We start from the raw sequence: 22,112 nt of genomic DNA, 5'->3' as shown, positions 1-22,112 counted from the left end.
AAACAAAGTTATTGGCAGGAATTTATAGTAGCAAAGATGAGATCATACATATCTATTGGTATGCTGCTGGTTGCATAAAATGTATAAACCTGCAACAGAATACTGTGCCATGTTATCACTGGACTGTGATCTCTAGGATATAATAAATTGTGATCGCTAGGATATAATAAATTATATATCTGTAAAAAAATTGTTTTATGCAAGAGTTAAATGAAAATACACATATTTGCTTATTTTAAAAAACAGCAAAGGACAACAGTGAAAAGGTAACCTAGAGGAGAAAATTTTTCAAATCATACCTGATAAGGGGTTAATATCCACAGTATGTAAAGAACTACAACTTGCCTAAACCAGTTTGGCTCAGGATAGAGTGGCAGCCTGCGGATTGAAAGATCCCAGGTTCAATCTGGTCAAGGGCATGCACCTTGGTTGCGGGCACATCCCTGTAGGGGGTGTGCAGGAGGCAGCTGATCAATGTTTCTAACTTTCTATCCCTCTTTCTCTTTGTAAAAAAAAAAAAAATCAATAAAATAAAAAGAACTAGAACTCAACCAAAAAAGCAATGGATGAAAAAATTCAAAAGGACTTGGATAACATTTCTCCACATTGGTAAATTCACAACTGATAAACTGGAACTGTAAATCAAAACCACAATGATCTAGCACCTCATGTCCGTTAGGATGGCTATTATCAAAATATGTTAGGGGAAATGTGCACCTGGTCCAAAATGGGAATGGAAAGTGCAGCTTATGGTCCAAACAATAGGATGGTTCTTCAGAAAATTTTAAAAGATTGTCATAAAGCAATTTAACTTTTGAGCATATATCCAAAAGAATTTAAATATTACCTCAAGAGATTTGCACACCAGTGTTTATAGCATCATTATTCACCAAAGCCAAGAGATGGAAACCAAAGTGTCCATTAATGAATAAACTTTGGGATATCCTATATAGTAAAAGGCTAATGTGCAGATTGTCCCCTTGACCTGGAGTTCAATCAGTGCCAACCACTCGTAGCCCTTCCCCCCAGCTGGCCCCACCCCCATTCAATCCACTCCCACCCTGATTGGGGGCTGGCCCAGCCTTCTAACTGCCTGTGGCCCCTCCCCCTGACCAGCTCTGCCCCAGTTGGGGGCAGGGTCAGCCAGCCAACCTCCCATGTCCCATACCCCCAGCCAAGCCAACCCTGTCGGTCTCCACTCATGCAGAAATTAATGCACTAGACCTTGTGTGTGTGTGTAATTTCATATTGTTTTAAGGAGTTCTGGCACATGCTTCAACATTAGATGACCTTGAGAACATTATGCTAGTGGAAATAAATTCTCTTAGTGAGGTACCTAAAGTGGTCAAATTCATAGAAACAAAGTAGAATGGTAGGTTCCAGGAGCTGAGGGGAGGGGAAATGGAGAGTTGTTTAGTGGGTATATAGTTTCAGTTTTGCAAGATGATAAGATCTGGAGATTGGTTACACAACAATGTGAATATACTAGCATACTACTGAACTGTACTCTTAAAAATGTTTAAGATGGTAAAATTTGCATTCTGCATTTTATACCACAGTCAAAAAACTAAAGGAACAGGGGAATGCAACTCATAAAAACAGTGAAGCCCTGCCGGGACCGGTTTGGCTCAATGAATAGAGCGTGGGCTTGGGGACTGAGGGGACCCGGGTTCGATTCCAGTCAAGGGCATGTACCTTGGTTGCGGGCATATCCCCAGTAGGGGGTGTGCAAGAGGCAACTGATCGATGACTCTCTCCCATCGATGTTTCTAACTATCTTTCTCCCTTCCTCTCTGTACAAAATCAATAAAATATATTTTAAAAAAAACAAAACAGTGAAGCCCTGACCCATTTGGCTCACGGAATGGAGCATCAGCCTGCGGACTGAAGGTTCCTGGGTTCAATTCTGGTTGGAGGCACATGCCTGGATTGCAGGCTTGATTTGCTGAAGTGCAGGAAGCAGATAATCAATTATTCTTATTGATGTTTCTCTCCCTTTCCCTTCCTCTCTGAAATTAATAAAAATTTATTTTTTAAAAAAGACACTGAACTTGTATCAGGTTGGTTGCCTAACTACATGTAGAAGAATTATTTCAACTGACCTTAAAACATGGCAATTTGCACGTCTAGTGAGATACACTATAAAATAAACCATAAAGGAGCCATAAATTGCATTCAGTAATCAGTGTTATTTGAAACTAAAATTTAAGTACTGAATGGTACACAATTTTTTGAAAAGTAGTACTTCCATGCAGCTATAAGAAGGAATGAAGTGCTGATGATGGTAGGACATTAGATAGACCTTGGGAATATGCTAAGTATGTCTGAGATAAGGCCAAAGTATGATTCCATTTATATAAAATAACCAAATAGGCAAAACCACAGAGACAAATCAGATTAGTGTTTGCCAGGGACTATGGAGAGGGGGATGGGGAGTGACTGCTTAATAGGTACTGGGTTTCCATTTGAGCAATGAAAAGGTTCTGGAACTCAATAATTGTAATGGTTATATAATATTATGAATATAAATGCTACTGAACACATTTTTTAAAATATATTTTATTGATTTTTCACAGAGAGGAAGAGAGAGGGACAGAGAGCTAGAAACATCGATGAGAGACATCCACCAGCTGCCTCCTGCACCCCCCCCACTGGGGACGTGCCCGCAACCAAAGTACGTGCCCTTGATCGGAATCAAACCCAGGACCTTTCAGTCCATAGGCCGATGCTCTATCCACTGAGCCAAACCAGTTTCGGCCTGAACACATTTTTAACTGACTAAAATTATACATTTTATTTTGTGTATATATAAAAAATGAATTAGCCTTCAATAGTGAAGATCCAACATAATTGTACTTAGATGAAGAGCAGCTTTATTAAATTATAAGCAAGTAATTCACTTACATTTGGAGCTTATAATTGACTACAATTTAGTCTCTCAATCTTAAACCTTTTCCTACCATGTAAAACCTAGCCTTTTCTTAGACTTTTGAAAATTATTATATTTTGTTCCATGCGAATAATAACAAGGGAGCTGTTCTCCAGTGGCCTCATTTGCCTGATAGCTAGGTCTTAATCCACCTCTGTTCGTAAGGACTGGTCCATGGCCACCTCCAGGTCCTCTCTGTACAGATTTTACAAGAGGATAAATATGTTTATTTGTTGATTCAGACTCGAATTTAATTACTTCTCTGGCATAATCCTGAAATTGCTTCTCCTTTCCAGCCAAAAGTTTTTCAGTAAGTCTGCAAGACTGTAGATGGTCTTCTTTTGCTTGTTTTGCATTAAGCTTATTTTCGGCCTATTAAAGAAAGAAAGTACAATTCCATATTGGTAAATGAGACCAACTCTCTAAATATATATAGCATTAGAAGTTATAGATATACTTTTATAAACTCATTGATATTTGACAAGTTCTGAAAACTTGTATACTATAATTTATTTCAGAAACTTTCCCATGTATCTCACAATATCATCATGCTCAGAAGTCGTGACTCAATGAAACTTGCCTTAATAGCCATATATTATGATAGATCTTCAAACAATACGGCAAAATAGTTAAAGGCATGAACTTTAGATAAAATCAAATAACCACGTTTAGAATCCTGTTTCTACCATTTAATAATGCATACTCTGGCAGGTAGGTGTAAAAGGCATACCAATCACTGTCCCTACGCACCCACTATTTTGAAGGAACTCACTCAAATCCACTCTCCTAAGTCATCCCAATATACCATGTGCCACAGGAACTCCTGTAAGATTAAATTGGCAGTGAATATCTGAGCTAAGTTAAACCAAATACATGATGTTTCCCAATAATTAGAAGTTGGAACAAGTGATATTTTTTTATTTATTTTTACACAGAGAGGAATTGAGAGGGACAGAGAGTTAGAAACATCGATGAGAGAGAAACATCGATCAGCTGCCTCCTGCACACCCCCCACTGGGGATGTGCCCGCAACCAAGGTATTATACATGCCCTTGACCAGAATCGAATCCGGGACCCTTCAGTCCATAGGCTGACGCTCTATCCACTTAGCCAAACCGGTTTTGGCTGATCAATGTTTTTCTCTCTCTCTCCCTCTTTCTCTCTCATTCCCACCCACTTCCTCTCTCTAAATATCAATAAAAAAAGAAAAGCAAACTGAAGAATTTATTGCTAGCCCATCTGTACTATAAAACATACTATAGAAAGTCTTCAGGCTGAATAGAAATAGCTAATCCTATGTAATAAAAGAGTAATATGCAAATTGACCCTAATGGTGGAACGACTGGGAACAACCAGTTGCTATGACACGCATTGATCACCAGGGGGCAGATGCTCAATGCAGGAGCTGCCCCCTGGTGGTCAGTGTGCTACCACAGGGGGAGCTCCACTCAGCCACAAGCCGGACTGCATGTGGAGCCTCTTCTGCCTCCTCGGCAGTACTAGGGATGTCTGACTTTGGCTTAGGTCTGCTTCCAGGCTGCCAGAGGAATGTCTGTCAGCTTAGGCCTGATTCCCCCAAGAGCGGGCCTAAGTCAGCAGGTGGACATCCCCCAAGGGGTCCCAGTCTCCAAGAGGGTGCAGGCTGGGCTGAGGACACCCCCCTCCCCCGAGTGTATGACTTTTCATGCACTGGGCCTCTAGTAAGCTTGTAAAAAGATGCTCAACATCATTAATCATTAGGGGAAAGCAAATGAGAGCCACAATGAGATACTTTCCAACTCATTATGGTGGTTACAATGAACAACAAAACCGCCCTAGCAGGTTTTGCTCAGTGGGTAGTCTTGGACTGGGAACTGAAGGATCCCAGATTTGATAAGAAATGTGAAGTTAGATTCTGTTTTAACCGAGTAGGGGGCATGCAGGAGGCAGCCAATCAATAATTCTCTCTCAGCATCAATGTTTCTCTCTCTTCCTCTCTGAAATCAATAATATATATTTATATTAAACCCAATAACAACAAACCCAGAAAAAAAAATTTGTTGAGAATTTGTAGAAACTGGAACCCTTGAGCATTGCTTGTGGGAATGTAAAAAGGTACAGCTGCTGTAGAAAACAGTACAGTGTTTCTAAAAATAACTAAATATAGAATTACCATGTAACCCAGCAATTCCACTTCTGGGTATATAAACAAAAGAACTGAAAGGAGAAACTCAAACATATTTATATGCCAATGTGCATAGAAGCATTCTTTGTCCTCCCCTGCAAGCCTGGCCTCCCTAACTGCCCTCCCCTGTGTGTCATAGTAACCAGTTGTTCCCGGTTGTTCCACCATTAGGGTCAGTTTGCATATTACCCTCTCATTATAAAGGAGGATATATACAGAGTTATAAAGAGGAGAAAGTAAAGTTGTTAAGCTGTGTTTTTGTTAATATTACTAAAGCCCTATTGACACTAAAGAAGGGTAAATATTTGTGCAAAACACATAAATCTAGTTTGGGAACTTCAATACAGATAAAAACAGAATCTAACTCTTCACATTTCTTATATATTTGATTGTGTCATAATGACCAGCTGATCTCTCTTGTCAAAGAAATCTGCTTGGGAACGAAAACTCGCATGAACTCTATATTACATAGTTATAGCTAAAATAAGTATAAACAGTTAGGAATAATTACGATTTGCTGAATATGGGCATCTTGAAGTTCAAGACGTTCTTTATCACTTTTACGTTTTTTCTCCTTTTCATGCTCCCAGAAAATCTGGTCTGCTTTCATGACAGCCAACAAATGTTCTTTTTCCTCGATTTTTCTTAGTCTTTCTTCTTCCTCTTTGTTTTTCATCTAGATGTTAAAAGGTAAAGGAAAACACTGAAACCATGTTCAGCAACCATTGCTCTCTAAAGAAGGTATGGGTTCAGAAAGCTCCAAGCAGAAAGTCAGCCCAGAGCAATGCAAAGGCAGAAATTTGTATGCACCTGGGCTCATTCCCATGTGGACATTTTACTTTGGGTTTGTTTTTTTGTGGTTTTTTTTTTTTAATCTCCCAAATATCAGGACATACAATGAAAACTTAAATAGAATAATATTTGTTTTTAAAAAATACAGAAATATTAAAAAAAAAAAAAAAAAAAAAGCTAGATCTTCTCAAGGTAGGAATATCTTTATAGGTAAAAAAAATTAGTTGCTACAATGTTTATAAATTATCCAATTTAAATATTATGATAGTCATATAGGAAATAAATTCTGAAGAATTAAGGAATACAGAAATGCAACAGGGTAATTTTTTCTTGATTTGTCTTGAAAACATTCAAATTCAAAGTATACAAATGAATAAAATGTTTTGTTTTTCATACTGATGCAACAATGACAAAAAATAAGGTATCTAGGAATATACTTAACCAAGGAGATAAAAGAACTGTTGTGAGAAAAATATAGGACACTGAAGAAAGACACAGAGGAAGCTATGCCATGTTCATGGACTGGAAGAATTAACATAATTAAAATGTCCATACTATCCAGTGCGATTCCAATGGCATATTTCACCAAACTAGAACAAAAGAGATTATTACTTTGCATCTATAAATATATTATTTGTAATTGATTGTCATATTATCTTCTGTTAGAAAGTAAACATGGTCTGATTTCAGAAATTCAGGAAGATAATTCATACATTATTTTTCAAATTTGATTTTTTTTTATTTTTTTTTTGGTCTGGGACACAGATGGAGTAGAAAGGACAGTTGGAAGGGCTTACTTTTTTTTTGGTGTAATTTTTATTTGTCAAAATTGAATTGCTTACCGCAAAGAATCTATGTTCTTCAATCGCTTTTAATTCTGCTTTATTTTTCTCAACTTTGTCTCTTTCTCTTTTTTCCCATTCAGCCTCAACTTCTTCACTATTTTTAGCAAGAATCATATCTTCATTGTCAAGTTTCTGTTTTATTATTTCACTCAGGAAGTTATTTATTCTTATTCTACGTTCCTCCATTAGCCTATAACAAAGCAACCATCATGTTAAATCTTCATGAATAGATCTAATATGGAGTCAGTATAATTTGGAGAGTCACATATATTTTTTAAAATATATTTTATTGATTTTTTTACAGAGAGGAAGAGAGAGGGATAGAGAGCTAGAAACATCAATGAGAGAGAATCATGATCAGCCGCCTCTTGCATACCCCCCACTGGGGATGCGCTCTCAACCAAGGTACATGCCCCCGACAGGAATTGAACCCAGGACCCTTCAGACTGCAGGCTAACGCTTTATCCACTGAGCCAAACCGGTTTTGTCAAGAGTCAGATATTTTAAAGGATTGGGGCATTTTTATTTAGGATATTGGGCCAAAATACTTTTGTCATAATTTGTCAAAAATTTAATTTGTCATATTACATTTAGATATGACAAAGTCACTAAATCACTAAGTGAATTTGCAAAGCAATGTGGGAGAAAATATGAGAAAGTACACAGTGCCTATCCCAAGGTAATTAACATTTGCATGAATAACTAAACAAAGGGCAACTTTACAAATGCCAGGAGAAAGCTAGAAAATTATATGAGCAAATGAAAACAAAAAAAAACAAAAAAAATAAAAATAAAGGCTTCATGGAAAAGGTGACATTTCATCTAGGCTCAAAACAATATTTTAAACACTTTTATTGATTGCCTACTATATGCCAGACATTATTCCAAGCACTGGAGACTAACAATAAACAAAAACATTAAAAGTCTCTGCCATCATGGAGCTTTTGTTATAGCTGAGATAGAGGGACAGCAAACAATAAATAATTAAAATAGTGCTAGATCATGCAACCAGGAAAACGAACAATTAAAGGGATAGCAATGGGGCTGTTGGGGGTGGGGGGCAGGGAGAGAGAGAACGGGGTGGGTTGTAATTTTAAGGTGGACAGAGAAAGCCTCAATGAGAAGGCAATATTTGAGTAATGACCTGAGTTAAGAGAGGTGAGCATTCCCCAGAGAGGGTCCAGGAGAAGTCCCTGTGAACAAGGAAGAGGAAAGGAAGGAGAGAACTGTGGGAGCCCAGGCCTGAGGTGAGGCTGGAGGCAGTTGGGAATCAGGATAGGTGTGGAGCCCTAGCGGCCATAGTGAAGACTCTACGAGTGATGTAAAGCCTTCAGAGAAGAGCACGACTGAGACAGAAACACGATGTACTGGAGCTGGCTTCCCACTCTCCCCTCGCCTCATCCCAAACTCCTCACTAAACTGACCTATACATCCAAGAGATAATTTTAAAAACCTCATTTAATACCTTTATTGATCTAACACTAAATATTGCTATTTTTACATTTAACTGAAACTCTCCTCCTTTGCTGTTTCTGTGGTTTTCCTCTAATCTCTAGATGTGGTCTTCACCTTACCTTCTTTCTGCATTTGTCCTAAGGACTATGCCATCTTCATTTCTTACCTGTTCACCTTAGGTGAGGTCACCTGTACTACAGTTCTAACAACCACATGTACAGCAATGCCTCAGGCAGCCATCTCCAGCCCATACCCCTCCAGAGCAGAGGATCTTAGTATTCCCAGCCTCCTCGATATTCCAGAGAAACCCCAACTCCCATGCCCCAAACTGAAGTCATTGTGACACAAATGTTTGAGTCATCCACAAAATACTGAGGCCTTTGTTCCTAAAGGCTACTCTCATACCACAACTTCTCATTCACAACAAAGTAATTTCAGGTAGTACTTTATTAATTATGTGAGTTATTTTAAAAGCTTACCTGTTTGTTTCAGCTTCTTTTTCTTTCCTCATTTGTGTAAGACGCTTTTTTGTTTTGATAAATTTTCTAATCTTTTCATCTTCCTCCTCTTGCTGCTGCTTTTCTAAGGCTTTGATGATATTTTTATCGTTCATACATTCCTTAGAGAAAAAGTTCTGTGTTAGCCTATCAAGAAAAATATCTTTCAACATCTAAATATCTAACAAGAACCTATAAAATGGTCACAGCTTCTGATCCAGTTATTTCTCTCTTGGAAATTTATCTCAAAAGAACATCAGAAATATACATTTCATCTCAAAGTTATTTATAATGGTGACAAGTTGGAAACAACCTCAAATATTCATAATGGAAAAATGGTTAAATAAATTATACTTCCAGTGACATGGGAAGAATATTAATAATACAATTGATGAGTAAAAGGAAAACAGAATATAAACACTAAGTAGCATATTTAGCAAATATATGAGTACAAAGTTTATAATGTATATATAACTGAAAGAAATGTATCAAATATTAGTTATCTTTGGGATATAAAATTATAGGCGACTTTCATATCTCCTTTATGCTTTTCTGTATTTCTTTTTAAATAATTCATTTCTTTTAAAATATGTAACTAAAATAACTCAATAATCAGAAAAAAATAAACAAACAAAAAACCAAATAAGCACATCTGCTCTAGCTGGTATGGTTCAATGGATAGAGCACCAGCCTGCAGATTGAAGGGTTCTGGGTTCAATTCTGGTCAAAGCACATACCCGGGTTGTGGGCTTGATCCCTAGTAGAGGGTGTACAGGAGGCAGCCAATCAATGATTCTCTCTCATCACTGATGTTTCTATCTCTTTCTCCCTCTTCCTTTCTCAATGAAGTCAAGAAAAATATATTTTACAAAATAGTTAATATAGTCACATAGTACACACATTAAAAATATTTAAAAGATATCTATCGCGCCCTATCTGGTTTGGTTCAGTGGATAGAGCATCAGCTTGTGGACTGAAGAGTCCGGGGTTCAATTCTTGCCAAGGGCACATGCCCAGGTTGCAAACTTGATTCCCCAGTAGGAGGTGTGCAGAAGGCAGCCAATCAATGATTCTCTCTCATCATTGATGTTCCTATCTCTCTTTCTTTCCCTTCCTCTCTGAAATTAATATATATGTTTATGTATATAAAGTATGTATATATAAAGTACATATACAGTAGATATATGTAAAAATACCTATGAAAAAAAATCTTTATTCTCTTATTTCTTGTTCTTGCATGTGAGCACATCCACATAAAAACCATAGCAAGTATAGTTCTCCCCAAAACACTTAGAAACCCAATTTAATAGCATCTTGTTTTTAACTCACTATTATTTACAAAAATATATATTAAGATGTAGTCATTGGACTTTGTACATATTTAGAAAAGATGCTGTATTTTCAACTTACAAAAAATAGTTCCCTCCTTTCATTTATCTCTTTATTTTTCTTTTCTAGTTTTTTCTTTGTTTCTATTTCATATAATTTATTCTGTCGCTTTATTTCCTCAGCGTCACTTTCTTCAGATTTTCTCCTCCTTTCTTCTTCTTCTTCATGTTCCTTTATCCTAAAACAAACCAAAAAAATGTTATATTTTAAATAAATTAATTATATTACAATCTAGGATTATTTGAGACTGTAAGAAGGAACTTGTGTATTTTTTAGGGAGGAGGGGGACAAGACATATATAAAGAACAGTGGTTAAAACCAAATCCAAAATGGTTAGCTCAGAATTACCAATAATTCCATTCCTTTGAAATTTGTTTCATTCTTTCTCCAAATTAATTCCCAACTAGGATTTCAAATAGTCCTTTCCTTTAGGAAGAACCAGTTCACTGAAGGACAGTATGTTGGAACGTGACATTATTTTTTCAGAAAAGTCCCTAATCTCCAGCGCTTCTCAGTTTCAGCACTAGACATGCTCTCTATGTATGGATCTAGCCACTCAGGAGATGGGGTTTGATAGAACGAGAGAAACAAAGCTTTCCCATCCCACTGCCCACGGTGGTTGTCATCCCTCCCGTAGCCAGCATTGACCAGCTTACCTTCTGAGTTGGAAGCTCGCAAATGTTGCTTCTGTCAAAGGCCTTAATGTCTGAGTTCTTCAAAGATCCCTAAGAGCCTCCTCACTGTAGAGACTGGGCCAGGACAATTGGCTCCCAAGACCCACCACTATCACTACAGGAGACTCTCCCATCAGTCTATCCCAGGCTCTGAGTGCCCTCCTCTGGTCTCCATTCCTCCACATGCTGGCAAGAACCCTGAGGCCCAAAATGTCTGCCGGTCAGCCCATCAACAATGTGCAGGCTGTTCCATGGCCGCTGTCTGCTATCTCTAGTTTGTTTTGTTTTTTAATTCCAAAATAGGTAGGTACAGGATAGAGTCACAACCTACTTACATGGACTAAAAGACTGAGGAGTAAACCTTTCTGTCACATGTGCCTCTAGTTCAGGGAAGAAAGACATAACATTCAGATCTTTACTTCCAATACCCATGTCCTCAGCAGACACCAATAATCAATGCAAAGCTCTTCACTGCTGAATCTTGGACCTTCCCAACCCAATACACTGGGCAGCCTCTACCTAATAATCAGAGTACCATTTGTCATGAAACCTCTGATTCACATCTGGAAGGTCCCAAATCTATTTGTCTAGCCCAGATCTGATTTGAGCTTATACAGATGCTGTGTTGTCCTCCTTTAAAAGCATTAGGGGCTCCTACCCAAAATTTGGTTCAGATGACCTTCCACGCACCAAGAGAAGTTGAGAGAAGGTGTTACTCACACAAGAAACTACTGGGAGAGCTGTCCAGGCACAAGTAGGTCTGGAATGACGTGGGCATAGCAAAGGGAGTAGATATGGGCCTTCCCCCAGACTAAGAGGAGGGACAGGGGAAAAGTTCCTATGCACAAGGTGATATAAATTCTCTGCTGGTGCCAAAGGAAAGAGAAGTCCAGAGGCCTTCTTATCAGCCTTTTAAAATGAGGGCCACAGGGGAAGGGAGAGTGAGGCCCACAAAGAAGTCAGCAGTCAAACATCAAATATGAGGTCTGACTCGATTATAATTCACACATGTGATTTTTATAGAAAATCACCACCTGACTATATATTCACTATGCGTAAGACCAAATTCATACTCTGGTCTCTTGTTCTTACCTTGGTGAATAGTACCACCTTCTTTTCAGCTGCCTATGCTAGAGATGTAATAATCACAACTTAGTGATAATTGGTAAATTCATTTATTTAAAAAATATTTATAATAATAGATTTGCATTTTCCTTTGTTGTATTCAATTATAGAATTGAATTCTCTTAATAAATTTAAGGTGTAAGACTCTGGAGCCAAATTGGCAACCCAAACTCACGTGTCAAACGTTTTCTTCCTGATTCCCCTCAATGCAAGCAATGGGATGAAGGAAATTCTACATCACTACTAGAAGCTACAATAAGGTCTCACTCACATACCTGAGTTTTCAAGAGACTTCTGGGGGGGAAATGTGTCAGTAAAGAGTGAAGTGAGGAAGATAATATAATACTTGGCCACCATCCAGAAAGACAGAGTCCACCACTGTGAAGGAATTTGTGTTTACCTCGGAGCCTGACAAACACCTGGACTACATGAACAGAAGCCAAAGAAACAACTAAAGCAAATCCTAACCCTGCTTGAACCTCTAACCTGTTGCCCAAGATCACTTGGAAAGGTGATCCTGTGGCCCAAACACAGCCTACGTGCAAGGACTACAGGGGGCAGATGGCCTGGGAAGGTGTTAGCATTTGCCAGGTAGCTTGCTGGAGATTAATCTGCTACCTATAATTATCTCTGAGCTGCAACCGCCCACATAAAAAGAGAAATGTCTCAAAGGTGATTCACTGGGCAAATATTTGCCTCCCTTTGCCAACGGCTCTGTCCATAACTTGCACAAACTCTTGGATCTCTACATTGCCAAAGGAAAAAAATTATAATAAATCAAAAAGTTACTCTTCTCTTTTTACTAAGGGTTAAAATAACTGCAGAATACAATCTGGCAACACATACATCCTGAGAATTGATGTCTATGTCACTTAGACATTTGTGATTCTGATAAATAAATATATATACAAAAATAAAATCATAATAACAAAAAGAGAGACTTGAACACATAAAAATAAATATCACCTAACTACTAAAAGCCATTCAGAAAGATGACAAAATCTGCAATGACTAATAAATTAGAATATCAATATATATAAAACTTCTTATTAATCAGTTTTTAATCAATGACAAACATGCATACCAATATAAAACAACCTACACAAGAGAACAATGGGATAACCAATTCACGATAATAAAAACCCAAACAAATGGACACTTACATATGAAAAAATGTTGTCTCACTAAAATTACTAGAAATGTAAATTAAAAGATACAACGTTTTGCCAAAAACAGTACCCATATTGATTATAGTATAAAGGGTGTCGACATCATTGATGAATGCACTGAAAGCCTCTCAAAGGGCAATTTGGCAGTCATTCTCCAAATGTAAAATCCAAGTCCATTTCAAAAAATCTATCTTGCTGGGACCGGTTTGGCTCAATGGATAGAGCGTCAGCTTGGGGACTGAAAGGTCCCGGGTTCGATTCCGGTCAAGGGCATGTACCTTGGTTGCGGGCATATCCCCAGTGGGGGGTGTGCAAGAGGCAGCTGATCGATGACTCTCTCTCATCGATGTTTCTAACACTTTATCTCTCTCCCTTCCTCTCTGTATAAAATCAATAAAAATATTTTTAAAAATCTATCTTATGTAAATACATCTTTGCACAAAAGTTATAAAAGATAGCCGAAACCAGTTTGGCTCAGTGGTAGAGCATGGGTCTGCGGACTAAAAAGTCTCAGGTTCGATTCCGGTCAAGGGCATGTACCTGGGCTGCGGGCACATCCCCAGTAGGGGGTGTGCAAGAGGCGGCTGGTGGATGTTTCTCTCTCATCGATGTTTCTAACTCTCTATATCTCTCCCTTCCTCTCTGTAAAAAATCAATAAAATATATATATTTTAAAAAGTTATAAAAGATATATGCTAAGGATGATCTGTAACATTGTTAGAAATAGGGGACACCCCAATTTCCCTCAATAATAATTATAATTAAACCAGAGGCCCAGTGCATGGGATTAGTGCACTGGTGGGAGAGTGTGGCCCACGGGGATCAGGCCAATGTGGGAGCTCTGCTCATCTCAGTTGGCTGAGCGGCTGTGGACCTACCCTCTGTGTGTGAGCATCTGCCCCCTGGTGGTCAGTGTGTGTCATAGCGATTGGGCAATCAGTTGGTCTGGTTGTTCTGCTGTTCGGTCGCTGGGCTTTTATTATATATTAATAGGATAAATAATGGTACATGCTTAGTATATAATATGATTATTTTAAAAGATGTGACTGATCCATATATTCTTGCATAAAGATATTCAAGGTATATTATTGAGTGAAAAAATGAAGTCACAGAAAAGTATATTGTATAACATTCAAGTTAAAAAATGTATACACACTTAAATATGTGCTGTATATAATAAGTATTAGTAACTTCAATAAAACATTCTGAAGAGATAGGTATAAAACTTTTTATAAGCCAAAACTGGTTTGGCTCAGTGGTAGAGTGTTGGCCTGCGGACTGAAAGGTTCCAGGTTCAATTCTGGTCAAGGGTATGTACCTTGGTTGAGGGCATGTCCCCAGTAGGGAGTGTGCAGGAGGCGGCTGATTAATGTTTCTCTCTCATCGATGTTTCTTTTTTTTTCTTTTTTTTTTAATGTTACTTTTTAAAAAAATATATTTTATTGATTTTTTAGAGAGGAAGGGAGAGATATAGAGAGCTAAAAACGTCGATGAGAGAGAAACATCGACCAGCTGCCTCCTGCACACCCCCCACTGGGGATGTGCCCGCAACCAATGTACATGCCGTTGACCGGAATCGAACCTGGGACCTTTTAGTCCGCAGACCGACATTCTACCACTGAACCAAACCGGTTTCAGCTCTCGTCAGTGTTTCTAACTCTCTATCTCTCTCCCTTCCTCTCTGTAAAAAAATCAATAATATATATTTTTTTTAAATACTTTTTATAATGGCTATTTAGGAAGAGGAAAATGAGACTTAAAGAGGCAGACATTCAGTAGGATGGCTATGAAGATGAGCTTTCAAATTTTACCCCAAATTTTGCTGTATAGCTTGATTTCAATAAGCATATATGCATTTATTATTTGCAAAAATAATTTTTAAGAATAGACAAACATACATCCAAATGTTAAGTGCTTACTCTGGATCATCAAGTTTCTAGTGATTTTTAATTTATTTTTAATTTTGTTTAACAGTGTTTTAAATTTCTTTTATATTTTTATTGATTTTTTACAAAGAGGAAAGGAGAGAGATAGAGAGATAGAAACTCTCTCGGTGAGAGAGAAACACAGACCAGCTGCCTCTTGCACACCCCCTACCGGGGATGTGCCCGCAACCAACGTACATGCCCCTGACCGGAATTGAACCTGGGACCTTTCAGTCCGCAGACCCACGCTCTACCACTGAGCCAAACTGGTTTCGGCATGTGTTTTATAATTCTATAATGTCTACCAATACAGTATTGTTTAAATTTTTTAATGTATTTATACAATTTAAACACATTTAAACTACAGTGTAAAGAAACTGGTCTCACATTGGAGAAACAAAGTGGGTAGTGGTCACAGAAGAGACTTTTTCTGAATCTCCTTTGTGCCTTTGCCTATTTGCGTGTATCAGCTATTTAGAAAAGTAAGTAAAATTATATACAAATTGCACCCCCACCCATATATATATACTTTTAAAAAAGAGATCAGGTTTGATTTCAATTTACTGGCATAGCAAGAGCTCATGACATATTGGTAAATGAAAAAAAAAAACCACACACACACACACACACACACACATTTAATAAAATGGTAGTTGACCCAATTTTATTTTATAAAGTGGGTATATATGATCAGAAAAAATGGTTGCACCACTAGATCAATAACAGGAGATAGAATTCAGTGCAAAGGGGCATGAGGAAACTCATTTGGGAAGATGGAAGTATTCTGTATCCAGATTTGGGTGAGGTATACAGTTCTGGTATGCTTTTAAAAAGTCAATTATTATTAAATGTAAATTATACCTTAATGAATCCACCCACGTCCACCACCTCCATCTAAAAAGGTCTATATGGCTATATACCAAAACAAAAACAGCTTATTGTGGTGGATTGGATTATTCAAAAAGGCTCTCTCTCTCACTCCCCACTCCCATGGAGTCTATTTCTCTGTTCCAAGGTTGTTAGCCCGAGCCATATGACTTCCTTAGACTCATGGTGGGCCATGTGTTTCCTTGACCTTTGATTTTGGGATTAGCCATGGTCTTGCAAGCTTGTGCTCATTCTTTTGCATCTCTGTCAACGCGGTAAGAAAAGCTTCCCGCGGGTGACTGCTGGCCCTTCATCGAGGACTTCAGAATGAGCAGACATGGAGCAGATCAGAGCTTTGCCCACAATAGCAAACCCAGCCAGTCCTGAAGTTTGAACAAAAGCTGCCAGCCACACCCAACCAACCCCCAGATACATGAGAAATAAATGTTTATTGGTGAATGCTGCTAGACTGTGTGGTTGTTTGTACTGTAGCATTACAGTGACGATATATTATCTCTGGGTAAGGGAATAATAATGATTTTTACCCTCTTTCCCTGTATTTTTTTTTTCTACCTAGTGGATATTTTAGCATATATTACTTTTATAATCCGGGGGAAAAAAGCTATATCCATCATGAGAAAAAGAGGGAGGTACAAATAAGATAATTTATATATACATACTGTTTTAAATGATCATTGGCAACAGCTATTCTTTCTCTGCGTTGTTTTTGTGCTTTTTCTTGTTCTTCCTTAAAAGCTTTTTCAATGTCGAGTTTCATTTGTTCCTCCCATTTTTTATCAGATTTTATTCTACTCTTTTGGGATTCAATCTGGGCATCACGTTCTTTCATCACTCTACTAAGAAGAAGTCCTGACTAAAAAAAAAATTAAAAAAATTACAGTATTTTAAGAAAATAAAGTCTACTTGTGTATAAATATGTTAAGTGTGTATAAAAATTCAAGAAAATCCAAGTAGTACATGAAAGTTTTTCAGTCTTTCTGTCTGGTAAAATTGATATTGCTTTGCATTTTCAATGGCCTTTTTTCTTTCTCCTTGTTTATATATTTCTTCTTCCAGATCAAGAATCTGTCTTTCTGCCTCTAGTTCTTCATCACGCTTCTTTTTGGCTTTAAGTTTCTGTTCTTTTATCCCCTGCAAAAAAGACCAAAGCAGGCATCTGTTTTCATTTTTCCATTACATTTTACAAAATTGAACATTGTAATGTGATCATTTGAACTTTCATTATTAGTCTTTTTTGTATTTGCATTTATCATTAATAAATAAAACATAAAGTTACACTCATGAGTTAATTTTTCATTGAAATTTTTAGGTAGGTAACACAGTTATATGGTTGAAAACCCAAAAATAATATCATTGTATACAGTGAAACTCTTCCTCCAATCCTAATTTACATCTGCAACCTCTAAGGCAACTACTATTTTTAATTTCTTGTGTTTACTTCAAAGTTCCTTCAAATATTTACATAATAATATATAAGCATACATCTATTATATGATTCAGCTACTCTATACCAAGATATTTACCCAAGAAAAATGAAAGCATATATCCATACACTTACACATAAATGTTCATAAGCAGCTTTACTTTTTAAAATATATTTTTATTGATTTCAGAGAAGAAAAAAGAGGAGAAACATCAATGATGAGAGAGAATCATTGATTGGCTGCCTCCTTACGTCCCCTACTGGGGATCGAGCCTGCAATCCAGGCATGTGCCCTTGACTGGAATTGAACCTGGGACCCTTCAGTCTGCAAGCCGAAGCTCTACCCACTGTGCCAAACTGGATAGGGCAGCAGCATTATTTATAGGAGCCTGGAAACAGCTCAAATGTCAACAATTAAACAGATAAACTGTGGTATATATCCATACATGGTAACACCACTTAGCAATAACAGTGAATGAATAATTGATACACACAATATGAAAATATTTCATGTTGAGTGAAATCAATATAGAAAGCAGATCAATAGTTGCCTAGAGACAGGAGACAAATTGGGGGGAAAGAGTGAGAGGAGTAAGATGGGCTATGAATAAACTTTTCTGGGGTGATGAATATATTCATTGTCTTAATTATAATGATGGTGTCAGGAGTCTATATGACAAAAACTTATAAAATTGTACACTTTAAATATGTCCAATTTATTGTATGTCACTTATACCTAAATAAAGGTGTTGAAAATGTGTCTCAATGCATTTTAATGTTTTATAGGTAAAAATATATATATTTAAAATACATGTTTATTTATTTCAGAGGGGAAGGGAGAGGGAGAGAGATAGAATCATCAATGATGACAGAGAATCATTGATTGGCTGCCTCCTGCACAATCCCTACTGGGAATCGAGCCCACAACCCCGGGCATGTGCCCTTGGCCAGAATCCAACCTGGGACCCTTCCGCTCATCCACTGAGCAAAAATGGCTAGGGCTATATGTAAAAATATTTACAAGAATGCTAAGAAAAAATATAAGCCTTCAGTGCTTGTGCACTCCTGGGTGGTTAATACTTACTGCATATGTACGAGCCCAGTGTTTTACCACTTCTTGGGATCGGAGATGCATGTCTTTCTTTGCCTTTCTTTCTGCTCGAAGGCATGCTGCTTTTCTTGTTAAACCATCGATGCTATCTCGAATCCTTTCCCACTCATTGTGTGGGATGATGGTGACCTGCCGGAGATCCACTTTGCTAGGTAGAAGAGGCAGATAGAGATCTTGATCTTCTTCGTTCAAGTTTTTTATTTCTAGTAAAGTGTTAAAAATGAATATTAACAACTTTCAAGAAGAGTGTGATCTTCTTTTCTCTCAGACATTTCTCTATTGGTACATCTAGAAATTGTCTGAAATAATAATTGTATTCTTAAGAGCAACTGGGATTAAATGGAAAGGTTCAACGCCCTGAAATCAAAAGACACAGATTTGAGTCCTTGTTTAGTCATTTCCTTGGTGTGTAAACCTGGGCAAGTCATTTAACTTCTTGGAGTCTTGCTATCAACATCTTTAAAGTTGAGGTCAATAATACCTACCCAACTGGTTGTTATAAAAGCATTTTTTTCAATTTAGCCACGTAGGAGTTTATAAATGCATAACTTTGGGATTGAAGACATTATAACTGACTCCATTCAACCCCTTTCTAATGGGGTACCAGCAAGGTAATTTGGAGAACTGACTACAGTTCCCAGGTGGGCCTCATTAGTTTAAGAATACTTGCATCTCACTTGCCAATAATTATTTCTGTAATAAATAAATAAATAGAAATAGGAAAAGAGGTTTATTTGAGACTTTTAGTAAAGTTCGTTCTTGTTCTTCTGGTAAAGACATCTGAGAGTGACTCCCAAGCTAGATATGAATGAGGAAGCATGAAGGCCAGATTCCAAGGACCACAGCAGCCTTATAGGAGGTTGTTCTGTGAACCACAAAGTGGAAACAAAGGAAGCACCTGGGACAATGAGGATCCCATTATACCTCTAGATCAATCAGCTCAACCAGACCTGAAGCCTGGAGCTCCTGTGGTCAGTGGTGCCCGGGCTCTGGAAGCAGTGGAAGGAGAGCTGCATGTCAGAAGCTGTGTGGTGCACAATGTGATCCCCGCTCTGTGACATCCCAAATCTTCAGCAGAGTAACTGCACTCATGAGATGTTTTATTCAAGATCTTTCATTGTTGTTGTTGTTAATCCTCACCCAAGGATATTTCTTCCCATTGATTTTAGAGAGGGAGAAGAGAGGGGAGAGACACAGAGAAAGAAACATCCAGTGAAAGAGACACATCAGTTGGTGGCCAGAGATTGAATCCACAACCAAGGTATGTGCCCTTGAATGGAATATCAAACCCATGACCCTTCTTCAGTCAGCGGTCCAACGCTCTAACCCACATGTGTCAAACACAAGGCCCGCGGGCCAAATCCGTCCCGCCAGGCCTTGCAATGTGGCCCGCACCGCGCTGTCATCACTGCACTCCGCTGCGTTTCCATCACAATGACAGTTTATGACTGTTCAGTAAACCATTCGGCCCGCGATTTAGGCTGGATTTTAGATTTTGGCCCCTTCTCTGATTGAGTTCGACACCCCTACCTAACCTCTGAACAACCAGCTAGGGCTTATTCAAGATCTTTTCATGGACTCTGACTCAAGAAGAGAATCAAGAGAATAAAAGCGGTAGAAATGGGCAAGCATAAAGAAATAAGAGAACCCACAGAAAGTCTGGGAAAGTTTTTTTACTTTCAGGCCATTGAGGTTGGGACAAGTTCCCCCATCTCTCTCAGGATAAGGAGCTCCGATTGATATCAGAGCTACAGATGACCTCAGGCATCCATGCTCTAATTCACTGGATTGATGTACAGTTCACTCCTCTAAGGGCATTCTGTTTCCAAGACTCCTTCCTCACAGTGGCTCTCACACAAGGCCCGAAGTGGCTGTTCCAGAAATTAAACAGGCCACAGTTGAAAGAAGGAACAAGAAAAAAGAGAGGGGCATAGTAAGACTATGGACAGACTCATGGAGTAGAGAGGGGCCAAAAGCAGTGGCAAGTGACCCATGGGTCTCTAAAATCAGTCCATGGGCCTGTCATCGTTTAAACATTTCCCGTGGCTTACAAAATCTCTCTTTTTACAATAATTGAGATACATTTCACATATCATAAAACTCACCATTGTAAAGGATAATAACATTCAGGGATTTTTAATCTATTCACAAAGCTGTGAAAACATCACCACTAATTCCAGAACATAAGTTTCTTGGTCATAAGTTTCTTGTTTGTACTCAATTATCATCACTACCTCAGGCAGCGGTGAAGTTTAAAAAATGGCACTGATTTAAAAAATATATGTGTGTGTGTGTATATACATACACACATACATATACATTCATACATACATACATATGTATATATTGATTTCCGAAAGGGAGAGGGAGAGACAGAAACATCCATGATGAGAATCATTGATCAGCTGCCTCTTGACGCCCCCTGCTGGGGATCGGCCCAGGCGTCTTCAAACTACCGCCCGCGGGCCACATGCGGCCCGCAGAGGAGTATGATCCGGCCCGCCAGGTTTTTTGGGCAGTGAGCGCAGCCGAGGTGTTACAGTAGGAATTAGTAGTTCATATAGTCCAGCCCTCCAGCTCTCCGAGGGACCGTGATCTGGCCCCCACTTTAAAAAGTTTGAGGACCCCTGCATGCGCTATCCACTGAGCAAACCCGCTAGGGCAGCACTGATTTTTTTTTTTTTTTTTTTTTTTTTTTTTAACAAAGATAACTGGTGAGCTCCGAGTAAGGTAAACTCCAGACTCTTGGAACTGCAACCACACAGATCAATTGGATCAGCCTAATACTTATTTTTTCTCCACCTCTATTTATATAAACTTTTTCTTTTCAAATGTTTTTTATTGATTTCAGAGAGATGAAGGGAGAGGAAGAGGGATAGAAACATCAAGGATGAGAATCAGCCGAAACCGGTTTGGCTCAATGGATAGAGCCTCGACCTGAGGACTGAAAGGTCCCGGGTTCGATTCTGGTCAAGGGCATGTACCTTGGTTGCGGGCACATCCCCAGCAGGGGGTGTGCAAGAGGCAGCTGATCGATGACTCTCTCTCATCGATGTTTCTAACTCTCTATCTCTCTCCCTTCCTCTCTGTACAAAATCAATAAAATATCGAATATATACAATATATTAAAAAAAAAAAAAAAAAAAGATGAGAATCATTGATCCGCTGCCTCCTGCACGCCCCCTACTGGGATCCAGCCGGAAACTGTCTTGTGCCCTGACCTGGACATCCTGGTTCAGGGGTCCACGCTCAAACACTGTGCCACACCGGCCGGGCTATTTATGTACATTTCCCCACCTACCCATTCATCTGAGGGCAAAACTGTCTAATTTACATAGAACCCCGCGCTGCTTTTGACTTGGGAGTCCCCTTCACCTGGACTAGGCCCCCTCACCTGTCACCCTCGCCTCTCACCCCGAGTCCAGGGGGAGGGGGTCAGAAACAACCCCCAGGCCAGTGTGGGCCAGTCTAGCTCACCCGGGCATCCCTTGGCCTGTCCGGAGCGCCTCCCGAACCGCACGAGCGTCTCCGCCGAGGTGCCCATGGCGCTTTCGGACTTGGAAAGGCGACCGCGCCGCCGGGCGCTGCAGTCTCCAGTGTTTGGAAATGCCGCGCGGTTGCTTAGCAACGCCGCCGGAAGTGACGGCCGCGGCCGCGGCCACGGAAGAACCGGGAGCCTGCGGCCGCCGGCCGCGGGGCGGGGGAGCACCGGCTGCGCCTGCGCGA

General features: G+C 39.0%; 1 protein-coding gene across 1 annotated transcript; it reads right to left on the bottom strand.

Moving 5' to 3' along the window:
• Window positions 1-2,807: 2,807 nt before the first annotated feature.
• Window positions 2,808-22,050, bottom strand: CFAP210 (cilia and flagella associated protein 210). Its single transcript, XM_036422441.1, has 9 exons — window positions 21,864-22,050; window positions 18,360-18,589; window positions 16,810-16,983; window positions 16,512-16,705; window positions 10,093-10,249; window positions 8,665-8,804; window positions 6,728-6,920; window positions 5,605-5,769; window positions 2,808-3,301 (listed from the first exon to the last, which is right to left on the bottom strand). The coding sequence occupies exons 1-9, from the start codon at window positions 21,928-21,930 to the stop codon at window positions 2,957-2,959; spliced, it is 1,665 nt and encodes a 554-aa protein (XP_036278334.1). The 5' UTR covers window positions 21,931-22,050; the 3' UTR covers window positions 2,808-2,956.
• Between the last annotated feature and the right edge of the window lie 62 nt (window positions 22,051-22,112).

The sequence above is a fragment of the Pipistrellus kuhlii genome, unplaced genomic scaffold (genome assembly GCF_014108245.1).
Source record: "Pipistrellus kuhlii isolate mPipKuh1 unplaced genomic scaffold, mPipKuh1.p scaffold_m20_p_7, whole genome shotgun sequence".
NCBI classification, from domain to species: Eukaryota; Metazoa; Chordata; class Mammalia; order Chiroptera; family Vespertilionidae; genus Pipistrellus; species Pipistrellus kuhlii.
The sequence above is the reverse complement of the archived record's forward strand: the minus strand, read 5'-3'. Positions and strand labels throughout refer to the sequence as shown.

Excerpts from the sequence above, each read along its gene's own strand:
- CFAP210 (XM_036422441.1), bottom strand. The coding sequence starts at position 21,930 with ATGGGCACCTCGGCGGAGACGCTCGTGCGGTTCGGGAGGCGCTCCGGA. Across the intron at positions 8,805-10,092 it reads AAAGGAGGGAACTATTTTTT|GAATGTATGAACGATAAAAA; the intron begins GTAAGTTGAAAA and ends TTTTTCTCTAAG. Across the intron at positions 5,770-6,727 it reads AAGAACATAGATTCTTTGCG|ATGAAAAACAAAGAGGAAGA; the intron begins GTAAGCAATTCA and ends TTTAACATCTAG.